Source organism: Eptatretus burgeri, chromosome 3 (genome assembly GCF_056783735.1).
Source record: "Eptatretus burgeri isolate ZD-2024b chromosome 3, Ebu_testis_v1, whole genome shotgun sequence".
Taxonomy (NCBI): domain Eukaryota; kingdom Metazoa; phylum Chordata; class Myxini; order Myxiniformes; family Myxinidae; genus Eptatretus; species Eptatretus burgeri.
In genome coordinates, this window is record NC_140963.1 from 22,070,323 (window position 1) to 22,085,410 (window position 15,088).

Consider the following 15,088-nt stretch of genomic DNA (forward strand, 5'->3'; position numbering starts at 1 on the left):
GCCGTTATGTTTTTTTTGGCCTGCTCAACCACGCCTTGACTTGTAACAGGCCCGCAACGATTTCTTAACGATGAAGTTTTTCTTTTTTCACTTTCCTCACTCATATTATCGAATGCCTCTTCTTCATAGCTACAAATCGCTGGGTACATTGTCATCGACGGCAAGTGACCCAGATTTCATGGGTTTTGTTTCTGAAAACCCGCAGTCCTGTTTTGATGTGGTCATAACCAGTATTGGATGGAAAGTACGATCATTTTTTTTAAATGCGATGTTTCACTTCCATTCCACTTGCAAGGATTGACACACAGACGGATAGATCTGCAACGACCTGTAGTTGAAATGCAAGGTATCACTCTAGTGTCAAGTCTAACGGCTGTATGACGTTATGAGCTTCCCCTCACCGAAGGCCACGTCGACGTCCTCCAGGATTCCACACACTGTACACGTCACTTCCGACCATTTTGCCATCACCATGAATCTATTGATCTGTGCTTTCCAATTCGCTCTTCCACTTCTTGGTGATATTTATCAGAAGTTTCGAGTATTTTAAATGGCAGGATTTGATTTGATTCGGATTGTTTTCATTCATACAAGATGTCAACAAATTACCAGATTCAAACCGAAATAAAAAAATAATGAAATCGGATACATGATACCATCTTATGGCAATGACTACAGGCTTGAATGCAGTGCAGTATCTCATCCCTTTTCATTGGCTTGAGGGCAGTATCCCATTTCATGAATGTTTATTACCGTTTGAATTTGGAAAGGTCATTTGTTTCATGAGATATCGTTTGTTGTTTTGTTTCCAGCCTGTGCCTGCTGGTTCAATCACTTTTCTCGAAGCATGATTGTGCCGCTGATGCAGTACCCCTGTTACCAATAAGCTGGTACTCATTTTGCTGAACTCGGAAAGATGACAGGCTGAGTCAACCCACCTGGGGTTATTTCAAAAGCATGACAGAGGCTCCAACTCAAGAGCCTAAGACCTTAAGCTGGCCACCTTAACCATTAAGCCAACACCAGGCTTGTATTGTTGATGAGAAGGGTCGACGGGGAGCCACGATTTGGCCTTCTGTTTACAGTAGCTCAGCACATACTTGTCCTGCCTCACAGTAATGCCGATGAGGAAAGTATCTTCTTTCAAGTTCACAAGAACAGGATCGATTGCCGATGGCGCTTGTCAAATGAGGCCACCTGTTCTCTTCACATGCAAAACCAACTTCTTCTGCAAAAACTCGGGTCATAAGTTTGATCCTCTGAGAGATCTTGTCAGAAAGGCCAACAAAGTTTGTCGTGACTACAATGCCTAGCACAGTCACATGAAGTGACTCATCAATCAGGTCCTGGCCATGTGAGTTTGATTGATCTCTGCTCGTTTGGTAATTCACGATCGTTGAGATGAGTCTACACTTATACTGTAACAGTAAGTAAACAGTTGACATGAGTTCTGAACAACTGCAAGACCACCTCGTCATTAAACTACTATCTAATGTGTCCTGGTGTATTTTGTGTCACTGACAACATCTCAAAGTGTTTTTACCACGTTTGGTTAAAAATAAATAAATAAAACAAAAACCCGCTTTCAATTCCTACCAACCCGTTTTTTGTCACCTCCAACTTGCCCACGTATGCATTACAATGCTTATAAACGCCCGGAGATGCCAGCGTTTGTGGCTTTATTAAATTTCCGCACATGTGATAACTTCGAAAATCTCTGAAATTAAGCTGAATTACAAAATTTAAGCTCCAGAATCGAACTGAGAAGCAGTTCCGACTTCTAAAAATTGTTCATTGTCCAATTCGGATATACAGTATTTGACATTTGGGGCGTCTCCGTTTGGTGTATGTTAAACATGACGGTTCGGAGATTGCTATCGCTTGCCAAGCGAGCACTTAACACTAACTGGATACAGCAGACTGCACAAAATATTTCATTCCAAACTACAGGTACATGCATGGGTAATATTATACACCGCTCCTTCCAAATTGCATATCCAGGCGATACATGACATCATTGCCGGGTGCTGAAGGAAGGAAGGGAGGACTCAGTTTTTACTCCATTTGTTTCGTTGTTTGTTTTCTTTCTTTCTTTCTTTCGTTATTGTTTCCGGGCAATATCTCAGCCATCCTTTGAGCTAGGAAACTTAAATTTGGGGACAAAGGTGAAGATGTGCTTTGGCAAAAATGATATTTTTATTTTTTGATAAATCAATTAATGACTTCATTATTGTCGATTTATTCATTATTTATTTCTTTTATTTCTCATCTGGGCAATATCTCAGGCACCTTTTGAGCGAGGAAACGGATATTTGGACACAACAGTGAACAAGTGATTTGGCTACAAAAGGATACTTTTTATTTATTGGTGATTCAATTAATTTTATTCATTTTTTGATGAATTGTTTAATTTTCAAAAAGCTTCAGGTTCAGATAAAACAGTGGCGGTTTAGGTGTGCCATTCGGTTAATTGATGAAGAAATCCATTATTTTACGATTATTATTTATTTATTTTGATTATGCAATTAATGAATCAATTATTGTACACTGCTCCCTCACAATTCCGTCTCCATATGCTGCACGTTAGCATCCCTGGGTGCCGAAAGTGCCCCAACAATGTCGTGCACTGGAGGATTTGTTATTTATTTATTTGGCATGGGGGCAGTGTACTTTGAATGTACCTGTAGTTGTTTTAATTGTGTCGTTACTTGAAGACCTCAGAGCTTCCATGTAGTCGTTAAACACATGGATTGAATGAATGTAATAAAGACAATTAAACTAGGGATGTTGAGGAAATGCACAGAATGAGGAATTCACTGATGAGCACAGAATCATGGAAAAGAAAAGGATGACAAATTATGCCTGCTTTGACCAGAAGTGGCAGTATATCAGGCTAAATGCTTCACCGTGACACTCTCCACAAACCCTATGTGCGGTTTCTGGGAATTCAAAGGGATGGAAAACTTCCACCTCACTTCTGAATCCGCTTGAGCTGTGTACTTGGTGGAGTGTCTCCACAGGTGGTCTGTTCTAGCACCGTTAGGGCTGCTGAGCGCACACAAAGGCCACAGTCCATGTGTGTCAAAGCTTATGAGGCTCCCTGTTGAACCTTCTCAAACCTTTTGCCATGCAGTCGATCCTCCACTGCTCATTCCAGGCTCACTCGACGACATTATAATTTTCCATGACAAATACTCCAAAATTACATGATGTATTAATTGAAACAAATTAACAACTCTTCCAAACCTAAACATGGCAACATTTCCACACCATCGGGAGGCACTGATATTAAATAATATACCCCCCATAACTGAAAATGATAAATCATAGTTTTGGTCACATGGTCAATCAATTAAACAATCCACATTTTCATCACTACGATAATCGAAGAAGTATTATCACATTTTTGTACAATCAGCCATTCACATCTGCTCAGTCGAACTTCTTGTCTTCAAATGTCCGGTCAAGCTTCAACAATACCGGGCAGTGTCATGAAAAACATGTTGTGGCTTCAACGTCTTGTTGCTCCAAGCAAAGCTGCATTTGTGGGGTTTTCCTCGCATTCTTTTGAATACCAATCTTTATATTTTATGTGCTATTTTTAAGTCTTTTAAAAATTTAATCTATGTTACTTATCAACAATCTCTTGCCCTGAAAAAGGTTCGATGCCGAGCAACTCATCTCACTGACATACAGCCATGAAGCTTTGCCCTGACAACAAAGAAACACATTGGCAAAAATATACCTGTGGACACCAATCCCGGCAGGATAATGTTCCTTGACAGTCCTGTTTTCCTCGCTAATAAGCTGTACACACGATCAATAATTTACAATCGACCGAATGCAAAGATTGATCCAGGATGGAAAAAAAACAAAACAGAAGTTGGGGAAGGGGGAACATGCAGGGCTCACGTGCAATGAAAACTGTTGAAAAATACTTGAACAGAATTAGTTTTTTTTTCGTCATAATCGGATATATCGGGTCATACTGTACATTTAAGTCAATTTTGTTTTTTCATGAAGGTGTTGCTATTGACTTTCGGTGATGTATTTTTCCCTGAAAATGGGAGGGGAGTACTGTTGTCTTCCCTCTTTTCAAATGTGGCAATGATAATATTCCAAGAGCCAGCCATTGTGAATGAACTGTGCTGTGAATACAAACCTACACGCCTACGTAGTCAATAAGTTCCAGATGTCATCAGATGCATTCCAGACGAGTGTTTCACTAAGAATCAAATTCCGAGCCGGCTGCAAAGTTTATTTCTTACTGGACAAAATCCTGAGTGTGTCGCGTGGCACTTCGTAAAATGGGATTCTTAGCCTTACCAGAAGAAAGTAACTTGCAAGATAAGAACCAGCATTCCAAGAACTGTACTGATTTATCATTTTGCCTGCTTTAGAAATGAGTTTGAAGATGCTGGATTTTGAAATGTTCCTGCCCATGATGCAAACCATTGCCAAGCGAAAGGATCAGGGCACATTTGAAGAGTTTGTTGAAGGACTACGAGTGTTTGACAAAGAAGGCGATGGAACTGTCATGGGTGCAGAACTACGTCATGTCCTGACTACACTTGGTTTGTTGTTTTATTTTTATTCAATGTTTATTCTTTTATTATCTATTGCAGAGAAGTAAAGGTTTTATCTTTCAACATGTCATTATCTTACTTGCTCCTCAACTCGAGTGTTTTATTAAATGGGGTTGTCGAGTTTGGCAAAGAATGACTGAAATTGAAAACAAACTCATTGAAAAAATTGACACTCACAAGATATGTAAAAAATTTCTCACGAAAGTGTAACGGAAGGAATTTTTTGAGTGAAGACAGATTCAATAAATTTGCCCTTTTATCAAGCAGTTACATTTATCTCTTAATGCTATCTTTTTTGCATAAACGATGTGAAGTGAAAAATTTGGCAATAATAATTAATACTGGTAGTTATTCTCCTATGTATCTCTGCCAAGCAAGCACTACTCAGGTTTGACATTCCAACCACTGAGTGGTTTTCATCTAAGACTCTATAGGCCTCATGTGCCAAGTGTAAGGTTGCTTCCCCTTGGGAAGATATATCCTTGGGAGTATACTTAACACCTGACACATGATGCTTGCACAGTTTCGGATGAAGACCACTCAGTCGTCAAAATATTGAAACTGATCCTTGCCTGTGATACGCTTAATTGGTGATGCCTTCATTGTTGAATATGGATCTTACCAACTGCAAGCAATTTTTTGTGGAGTGATTCTCAGTTATTGTTTTGTTGTTTTTAATAGCAGTGTTGTTTCACTTTGAATAGTTCTCCATTACTCAGAGACTTTTGATGATCAGGCATGATCAGTTATATTTTTGAGTGCCAGTTTGTTTTGAAGTTAACTTGAGGATCCAAGGCATATGGTAATAAAGGAAATGATGCAAAAGAAAGTTAGTTACATACATAGGTCATTCGACAATCCAAATTTGAAAAGTTAGTTAAATACATATAAAGGTCATTCAACAACTCAAATTAAAAAAGTTGGTGACATACATATAAAGATCAATCAACAATACAAATTATAAAAGTTAGTTAAATACATATAAAGGTCATTCAACAACCCAAATTAAACTAGAAGGGCACTCGGTAGAGCCCATACCTCAGCCACGTAATGTCTGATCCAGGAGAACATATCGGGGCTAATACATTTTTGAAATATCATGTTACACAGAACTATATCGTTTTTGGTTCTTTCTCTCAATGGTGAAGAATCGCTATAAAAATTAAACAATTCTCGTAACTAGATCCGGATTCGGATCATCACCAGAATCGAATCAATTTGTCCTTGCGGCACATCCAACCTATCCACCAAGTTTCATGCAAATCCGTCCACAACTTTTTGAGACATCTTGTACACGGACAAACAATCAGACAGAAAGGGGTGAAAACATAACCTTTCTCACCTTGGGTGGTGGAGATAAAAAGTTAGTTTAATACATATAAAGGTCATTCAACAACCCAAATTTAAAAGGTAAGTTAAATAAACATATAAAGGTCATTCAACTAGCCAATTTTGTTTCTTGCCAATAAATAACTTTGACACCTTGTGCATCCCTATCAGGAAGGTGGACATCATATCAGATTGAATCTGTTGTTAAAAATAAAAAAAATAAAAATTTCCCCAAAAGTTATCTCACTCTTTTGCTTCTATAAACTTGTTCAACTTTTTCAACTTTGCCATTAAGGAAAAAGTATAAGCAAATGGAACAATTAGGTTAACGTTTTAAAAAAATATTGACACCCTGCTGTCAGGTCAATTAAAAATGCTTATCCTGCAGTGAAACCCTTGCAAACAATAAATAATGCATGCATTTGTTTTAATGGTTAAAGGAACATTCTCCATGAAGGTGTCATTTCCTGGATGCTTGCTTTGGCATATTGCAAAACATCGATTGTTTGCTCATTTACAGGGTTGTTCTGTTGTTTTTACAGGTGAGAGACTTTCAGAAGATGAGGTGGAGAACCTCATGTCAGGCCAGGAAGATGCAAACGGCTGCATCAAGTACGAAGGTGAGGACCTCCATTCTTGCATGGCCAATTTCTCAACATCAAATACTGACAATAACAGTAGCTCTTGCATTATGAACTTGCACATTCAAAGAACACAAAACCAAATGTATCTTGGACCAAAATGTATCCTTTAACGATGGACGATTGTTGTCAAAAAATAGACACGTAGCCAATGGTAGAGTTCCATAAACATTTGAGAGCATCATTATGGAATGCTTGGTTCATTCCGATGCATTTTCTATATCCTTTATTTTGTCTGAATGAAAAATGTTCAGAGGTTTGAGTTGGGAAAGTGCAGTGCTTTCTGCAAGTTGGTCTCAAACAATCATCTGTTTCTTGAGCTGACTTTTTAAAGCTTGAAACAAAATTTAAAAAAAACATTAAAGCCACAACACACACACACACACACACACACACACACACACACACACACACACACACACACACACACACACACACACACACACACACACACACACACACACACACACACACCTATCACATTCTCGCTCAACTAAATGTGCAACTACATATCATTCTGGAAAGATGGTGCAATGCTATTTTTTGTAATCATGTTCAAATATGCATAATTTTTTTATGCAAGGGTCTCGGCTCAACAAAAAAAAGAAAGCTGAACAAAAAAGGGTAGCATGTTCACAAACAGCCCAGATGACCTTTGGTAGTGGGGGGTGGCCGTACACAAAGAGGAAATAACTAATAAAAAGCAAAAAAAACGAGTGACAGGCCCAGGGATGAACAGAATGGGAAAGATTCAGAGTGCACAGATGAGATGTTGGATGTGCATAGGTGAGCGCATGAGGTAGTGATTGACGGCACATTTGAGAGGTTGGAGTGAGGATCGGACCTGACAACGGGCATCGGGAGACGATGCCACAGTTTGGAGAATAAGGGAACGAATGAATGCAGATTGGAGGAAGTTAGTCGATCACATCGAAAATGTTTCACATTACAATCCGCCCAACAAAGTCACCACATCCCGGGAAGATTAAGTACAGAATGCATGTTAGAAATGTGAATATTGAAGTCTGAGTATGCACCTGATTTTTTTTTTATTTTCTTATTTTTTTCACAACTTCAGAAAGGATGTTGAGATTTTGATGAGATTTTGACAAATTATCAACCTCATGATCATCACTCAGGTCAGGTCAGGTATGGGAGCATGTGCCAGAACAGCGCGTCGCTGCGTCCACTTTCCGCGGTACTCCAGGGGCCTCCGTCTGGCCTTTCCCCAGGCAGATGCCAGGCCCATCCCCATCTCCTTGAGATGATGGTCAACCTGCTGCAACCACGAGGCACGTGGTCGGCCCACTGGCCTCCTCCACTCATGAGACTCCCTCGCTGAGAGAATCTTGTGAGCAGGATCGGCGTCAGGGAAACGAGCCACATGTCCATACAGCCGCAGCTGACGCTCACGGACTATGCAGGTAACAAATCTCATCCGAGTCTCTCTCAGCAACCGCTCGTTGGACACAAAATCCGACCAGCGATAGCCAAGGATTCTCCGAAGAGACCTGGTACCAAAGGAATTAAGTCTCCGTCTCAGATCCTTGGTCAGAGTCCAAGTCTCGCATCCATAGATCAAGACTGGAAGTACCAAGGACCTGAAGACTCGGACTTTCGTCCTCCCGAACAGGTACCGGCAGCGCCACACCCCATGATCCAGTGAATCCATGACTCCCCAGGCCCGACCCAGACGTCTATTGACCTCTGACTCACAGCCAGCAGAGACATGAATATCACTGCCAAGGTAAGTGAATCTCTCCACGACCTCAACATCCTCACCACAAACAGACACAGACAGGACAGCAGCATCCAAGATGTCACCGAAAGCCTGGATCTTAGTTTTGACCCAAGAAACCCGTAATCCCAGCGGCTCCGACTCCTCATTCAGCACCTCGAAGGCCCCCAAAAGGATGTCTAAAGTCTCCGTAAAGATGACTGCATCATCTACAAAATCAAGGTCTGAGATCTTGACATTCCCAAACGATGCACCGCAGCTTGATCTCTCCGACATCCTCCCTAAAATCCAGTCCATACAAGTGCTGAAAAGTGTGGGGGCCAGTACACACCCCTGATGAACTCCAGTAACAACTTGAATTAGTCAGAGATGGTACCACCACACTTCACATCACTCTCAGTACCAGAGTAGAGTTCAGACATCAGATCGATCAGTTTTGGTGGCACCCCACGAAGACCAAGAATCCTCCAGAGGGCATCCCGATTCACTGAATCAAACGCTTTCCAGAGATCAACATCACTGATGACAACTTATTTTGAATTATGCAGCATATGACTGTAGTTAGTATCACTTTCTTTACAGTGATGATACAGTGCCCCTTTAAACCTGGTGTTGGCTTAGTGGTTGGGGGTAGCTGGCTTGGGATCTTAGAGTCCTTCGAGCCCCGTTGGCTGCCGAATTAACACTAGATGGGGTTGACTCAGCCTGTCATCCTTCCGAGGTTGGTGAAGTGAGTACCAGTGTACTAGTATCGGGGTACAGCATCAATGACATCGTCATGCCCCAACAAAATTATACCAACACAACAGCCAAGCTGCCATACGCAAGAAGTGCACCTTTTTTTATTATAACAGGAATTTGTAATTTGTTCACGGTGTCAGCGATAGCTCACTTACTCTACGCAAAGACCACAGTGGCATCTTTAACATCCACCAACTAATGTTAGTAGGAGGGCCACCACTTAACAATGCCCAGATCGGATGACAACTTCCAGGGGTACAGATGAAAAATGTTTGTGTTTCCATATGCTCCTGTTCCAACCCTAGTTTATATTTATCAGTCCCATTGTCGCAAGCTCTGCCCATCGTCCCGTGTTTAAATTTCAACTGATTTAGCAAAGAACAAAAGGCATCAAAATTTGCCTGAATTGCAATTTACAATCATATTAATATTATTGTATTTTCTTCCATGACAAGGTATGTTGGATGCAGCTTATTATTACAAATACTTGCAGAATAAATAGGATCAATCATTGGGATCAGACACAACCGAATTTTTGTTAATCATGGGGATTGATTTAGTGATTTTAATTAGGTTTTCAATTTTTAGATGATTTGTTTTCAAAGTGTTAACTGTGAGAGAATGTTTATTTATTTATTTTTAATGCACCCGCATCTCCTCTCACATATTTCTGGATCGGCCACTGACGTCATCTCAAAATTTTAAATATATCTGTACAAATAATGCCTGGGGAACACAATCATAAATTCAATCCAAACGTACGAATGGCTCCGTCTGCTCCACCCTCACTCTTTGGGTGTGGCAGAGACTCTGGGCCAATCTGCGTGTGGGTAGAGCATTCCGAAGGAGCAGGCGAGCAGAAAGACGTGATGGAGACATGAGATTTATGGGACGTCTATAAAAGAATCTATATACATTTCCACATGGTGGGGTGTTTGGGTGCACATAGGTGGGATTGGGTTGGGGTGGGGGTGGGGGCTCGGGCTTTTTTACTGAGAAGGAAAGAAAGGTATGAGAATGGGGGAAAGGTTTCTGGCATGGGCAGCAGCATAAACATGTAATAATGCTGATGATTGTTCAGCTCAAGTATGAAATGTTTGGAGAAAAAAAATTCCGTTTCAGTCAATAGATTATCTGTACAGTATTTAAATAACATTCACTTGCTAATTCAATTAATTGACAATTTCAGATCAATACATTTTCACACCACATTCTTTGTATTTTACTTCTCAATATGTAATTATGTACACCAGTTAAGGTGTGTGTGTGTGTGTGTGTGTGTGTGTGTGTGTGTGTGTGTGTGTGTGTGTGTGTGTGTGTGTGTGTGTGTGTGTGTGTGTGTGTGTGTGTGTGTGTGTGTGTCGTTGGATGTTATCTCCATATGCGGGTTTCAGAAGGTGGAATGGAGCCCTCCCAGGTCTTGAAGTGTGTGTGTGTGCGTGCGTGCGTGCGTGCGCACGTGACAGAGGTAGTAGACTTACCTTTAAGCTGTCTGATCTGTGTTTGATTTCCAACCCGACTATAAACTGTCCGAATGGAGCTTCCGCGGGTTGGGGGAGGGGGGGTGTTGCACCACAGGTTATGCTGACCCATGGATGGACGCTAAGCAGGGTGTCCTGTGTGGTCGTATTATTTGTTTTGTTGGTGTCTTTCTTGAAGAGTTAACGATAGAAGATAAAGCTTTGGGGCCGGATAAACATCCAAGAGTATTGAAGGTGATGGCAGGGCAGATAGGCATGATGTTAACATGTGTAACTCATGCTTATCTGCTCTGCTAACATGAGTCTGTGTTATTGATCTGTTATTGGCCTGCCTACCATTGCTCGTACAATGTGATAATGCCAAGCAAAATAAATTAGTTTATCTTCCGGGATTTTCAATAAAAAAGGAGGGCGTGTCGCCTTACCATTTGATATTTTCCAGATTTTTGACTTTTTTCCAAGATGGCCGCCATATGGTGAAGTCTACCAGACCAAAGACTGGCACTACCACCAACACACATCTGATATACCATTAAAAATGACTTCGGTCATGTACCAGATACGTCAACATCTACTGCAGCAGCAGCACTGTCTGCTGTACTGTGTGCTTGTATGTACTAAACTGTTACTAGATGAATGCGGACTTGCATTCCTGACCTGAGCTGTCTGATCATTGTCATCAATGGACAATCCCTGATCGAACTCTCCATTTGAAAAATTTTGAAAATATCCCCCAGAGTCTGGATTCCGGTGAACACCATGTGAGCATACCATGGCTTCAACAACTTTCTGGCAAACTTCTGGATGCAGACACAAATGAAGACCATTTTAAGACCTAGGTCTACTGCACTTCGTCGGCCGCTCAATTAAAGCTACCGAGGACGTTTGTTCTTGAGATTGATAACGCACGTGCTATTGCGAGAGCTCGCTAGCCAGCTAACTTTAACTCCACTTCTTATGTACGTACATCCACGCACGTATATGTCTCGAAAATCGTATTCACCGAGTGGCGTGAGCAAGCGCACTTCCAGACGAGATTGATTTCATTCGCGTGAGCTTTAGGGACCACAAAATAATTATTGGTCTGGGTTTCAGACTCCTGCACCAAAAGTAAAATTATAAAAAACGCGCAATTTTTTTTTTCGTAAATTTGATAAAGGAGAGGAAAAGACAATCCACCAATGTACGGCCTCCTAAAAAGAAGCGCATGGGGATGAAGGAATCCGTTGTTTTTATTTTTATTTTTAGATCTTGAGAGAAAATAGAAAATATCAAAAAAAAAAAGGAGACGGCCATCAAAAAGGAAGCGGGTTGGGACGAGAAACGGTTAATTTATTTACTTGGCTAAAGGCATTCTTCACAAAACACGAACAGCCACATCACTGATCCAGCCAGACGTCAATTGGTTGTTGGTTAAAAAAAAAAACATTAAAAAAAAGACGTCCAAAATCTAAACCTTTCCAGCCCTTCATGTCTTCCAGGGTGTAAAATGTTTAGTAAATATAAGATAATTCACTAAATCAGGACGTAAAATGGTTGGAAAGTTTGGCTCTCTCCTGGACATTTTGTTGTAATATTGCTCCCTCGACAACGTGATCAACATATCCAAGCTTCGAGACAAGCTTTGACCCCCGATCGTTTTGCCATGAAAGCAAACAAAGCACAATAACTCAACCAATCATGAATGAACATTCCTTTGTCCTCCATCTGTACTCCATTATGACGGTGGGGTTGTGTGTGTGTGTGTGTGTGTGTGTGTGTGTGTGTGTGTGTGTGTGTGTGTGTGTGTGTGTGTGCGTGCGCACAGATTGCTGACGTCACTAAACACCCTCCATTGCTTTTCTTCCTCAAAATCCTTGTCCTGCCTTTCTTTACTGAAGTTTTAGCCCACCTGATTGAAGATGCCTGAGCATCATCCTGTTTGGGGATTTGCATTTTGGGTGTTGTCAGTCCGTCCGTCCCCTCGCAAGTGATTGGATGCATTTCTTTCATCTTTGGAGCAAATGTGCAATAACATCTAGGCATGCAGAGGCAAGTCAAATCATTTTGGGATTGGAACCCAAATTGATGGAACATATGATTTGATTTCCGATTTTTGACAAATACTTACGTATGTTATGGGAAAGAATACTGTAGCGGCATAATTTTACCTTTCATGTGGTAATATATAAATATGCTTGATCTCAGGTTTTCAGTACCGGGTGCAACAGGAAATGAAAAATGTCGAAGGCTGTATGATGGAATGCCGCAGGTACGAAAGGGCATGACTATCCCATTGATGTAACACATACGAGGGTCGTGTCTGTCCCTGGGATTGATACCTCACAAAATGTAAGTGAACCTGCTGCAGACTGCAGACTCTGGAGCTCCGTGTCCTCCTGTTGTGCTGCTGCCAGTGCATTAAAATCAATGTCCAGTGTGCTGGTTGAAGACTATTCCAAAACCTCGATGCGTGAGAGAGAATCGGCCACAGAGTTCGCAATTCCTTTGATGTGCCAGATGGCGATGGTGAATTGCGAGATGTAACTGAGTTGGCGAAGACAGTGAGAGTCCGAATGGGTGGACAGAGCGAAAGTTAAAGGTTTGTGGTCAGTCAGGACAGAGAATTGTCTGTCCTCTAAAAAGTGGTGGAAATGCTTGATGGAGACGTACACAGCGAGTAATTCCCAGTCGAAAGCACTGCACTTGCTCTCTGGTGGCTTCAGCGTTTTTGAGAAAAGGGACAATGGATGCCACATCCCGGGAAAAGGGACAATGGATGCCACATCCCGGGAAAAGGGACAATGGATGCCACATCTGAAGTCAATCGGCTCTATGCCAGTCAGCATAGGTGAACTGGTGAAGGGCCACGCCGACCACAACCTCAGACGCGTCTACCTTCAGGCATGTTGGCACCTCTGGCTTCGGATTAATCGAGAGTGAGGCGTTAGTCTGTGCATCTTTGATGGTGTGGAAGGCTGTCAAGGTTGCCTCCACCAATCGAAACACTTCAGGGTGCTCACCAGCTGTGAGTAACTCATTCAGCGGCTGCAGTGTTGTGGATGCATTTGGAATAAATCCATGGTAAAAGTTGACGAGGCCCAAAAATTATTGCAGTTTGCATTGAGATGAAGGCAATGGAAAATCCCAAATAATCTGCAGCTTCTGCTCGAGCTGACAGATGCCTGAACGGTTACCACAATGGCCGAGGAAATTCAACTCCGGGACACCGGATACGCACTTTGTGGGATTGATGGCAATGCCGAAATCCTGCAATTGGGTAAAAAGTGGACGTAGATGTTCCCGATGGTCTTCTGTGGTTGCGCTGGCGATTTAGAATGTAATCTATATACACATAGCAGAAGTGTAATCCCTGGAGCACCTGATCAATAAAACGCCGAACAGCATCCGGAGGAATTCAAACAGGCCGAAAGGTGTGGTGACTGCTATATGTGGGATGTCATCTGGATCCACGGGAATCTGATGGTACGCACGAACAAGGTCGACTTTGGAGAATATTGTCGCACCATGGGATGTAGCTGTAAAATCCTGAATGTGTGGAATGGGGTAACGGTCTGGAACTGTCGCATCGTTTAAGGACCGTTAATCCCCACAAGGACGACAATCCCAAGATGTCTCTTTGGGTACCATGTGTCGCAGCAAAGATCAACTGCCAGACGATGCTCTGATGATTCCCTGTTGCAACATGTAGTCAAACTCCTGGTGGGTGATGCATAATTTCTCGGGTGATAGTTGGTGATGATCATGAGTGAAACGGCGGATCCCGTGGCCTTGATGTGATGCATGATCTGGTGTTTGATGGGCTGGATTGTCGCTGATGGGTGCGTTATGGATGGGAAGTCATAAAGTACTTTCTGAAAAGGACACGTGAGCGTGGATGGAAGATGTGACATTCAGTGACGAAAATGTGGATGCCGTACCGAGAACAATGAGCTGTGTCGAGGCAACCAGCAGACGGAGATGTTCGACATCGATGAGGAGATTGAAATGCCACAAAAAATCCACCCTGATGATCGAGTATCTTGTGTTGGAAATAGTAAACACCCACGGATAATAATGTCGGCGATAATAAACACGTCGGGCAAGGTGTCATCGGATGCTGAGAAGAATTCTCCTGGGAGACAAAGCATTGCACCATGCACTAGCTCTGCAGTGGAGCATCCAAGGTCGTCTTTCACTCACTCGTACACATGGGTATTCGAGCAACCCAGCGACTCATCATCATGCTTCGTCATCACTATGTCTGGCCACGCATCAACGTTGACGTGCGCCCTTGGGCCAAGCAATGTCTTCAATGCCAACGCTCCAAGATCCAACATCATACTGCCACACCACTTGGTAGGTTTTCAACACCGGATAGGTGTTTCGACAGGGTCCATGTGGATATTGTCAGTACGGTACCCTACCATCATCAAACAGGCACCATTATTTGCTGACTTCCATTGACCGTTTCACCCATTGGCCTGAGGCTACACAGATAGCTGACATCACCACACTTACCATCGAAAAGGGCTTTTGTCCTCATCTGGATCGCACGTTTTGGTGTTCCATCAACCAGCACTACGGATTAGG

General features: G+C 42.1%; 1 protein-coding gene across 2 annotated transcripts in view; it reads left to right on the plus strand.

Moving 5' to 3' along the window:
- The window catches only part of LOC147029527 (myosin light polypeptide 6-like), a 97,490-nt gene that overhangs the window by 28,366 nt on the left and 54,036 nt on the right, over window positions 1-15,088 (plus strand). For both annotated transcript variants that reach the window (XM_085872631.1, XM_085872630.1), the window contains exons 4-5: window positions 4,401-4,574; window positions 6,458-6,535. In XM_085872631.1, coding sequence (XP_085728757.1) covers window positions 4,401-4,574; window positions 6,458-6,535 — 252 coding nt within the window. The remainder of the gene's footprint in view (window positions 1-4,400; window positions 4,575-6,457; window positions 6,536-15,088) is intronic.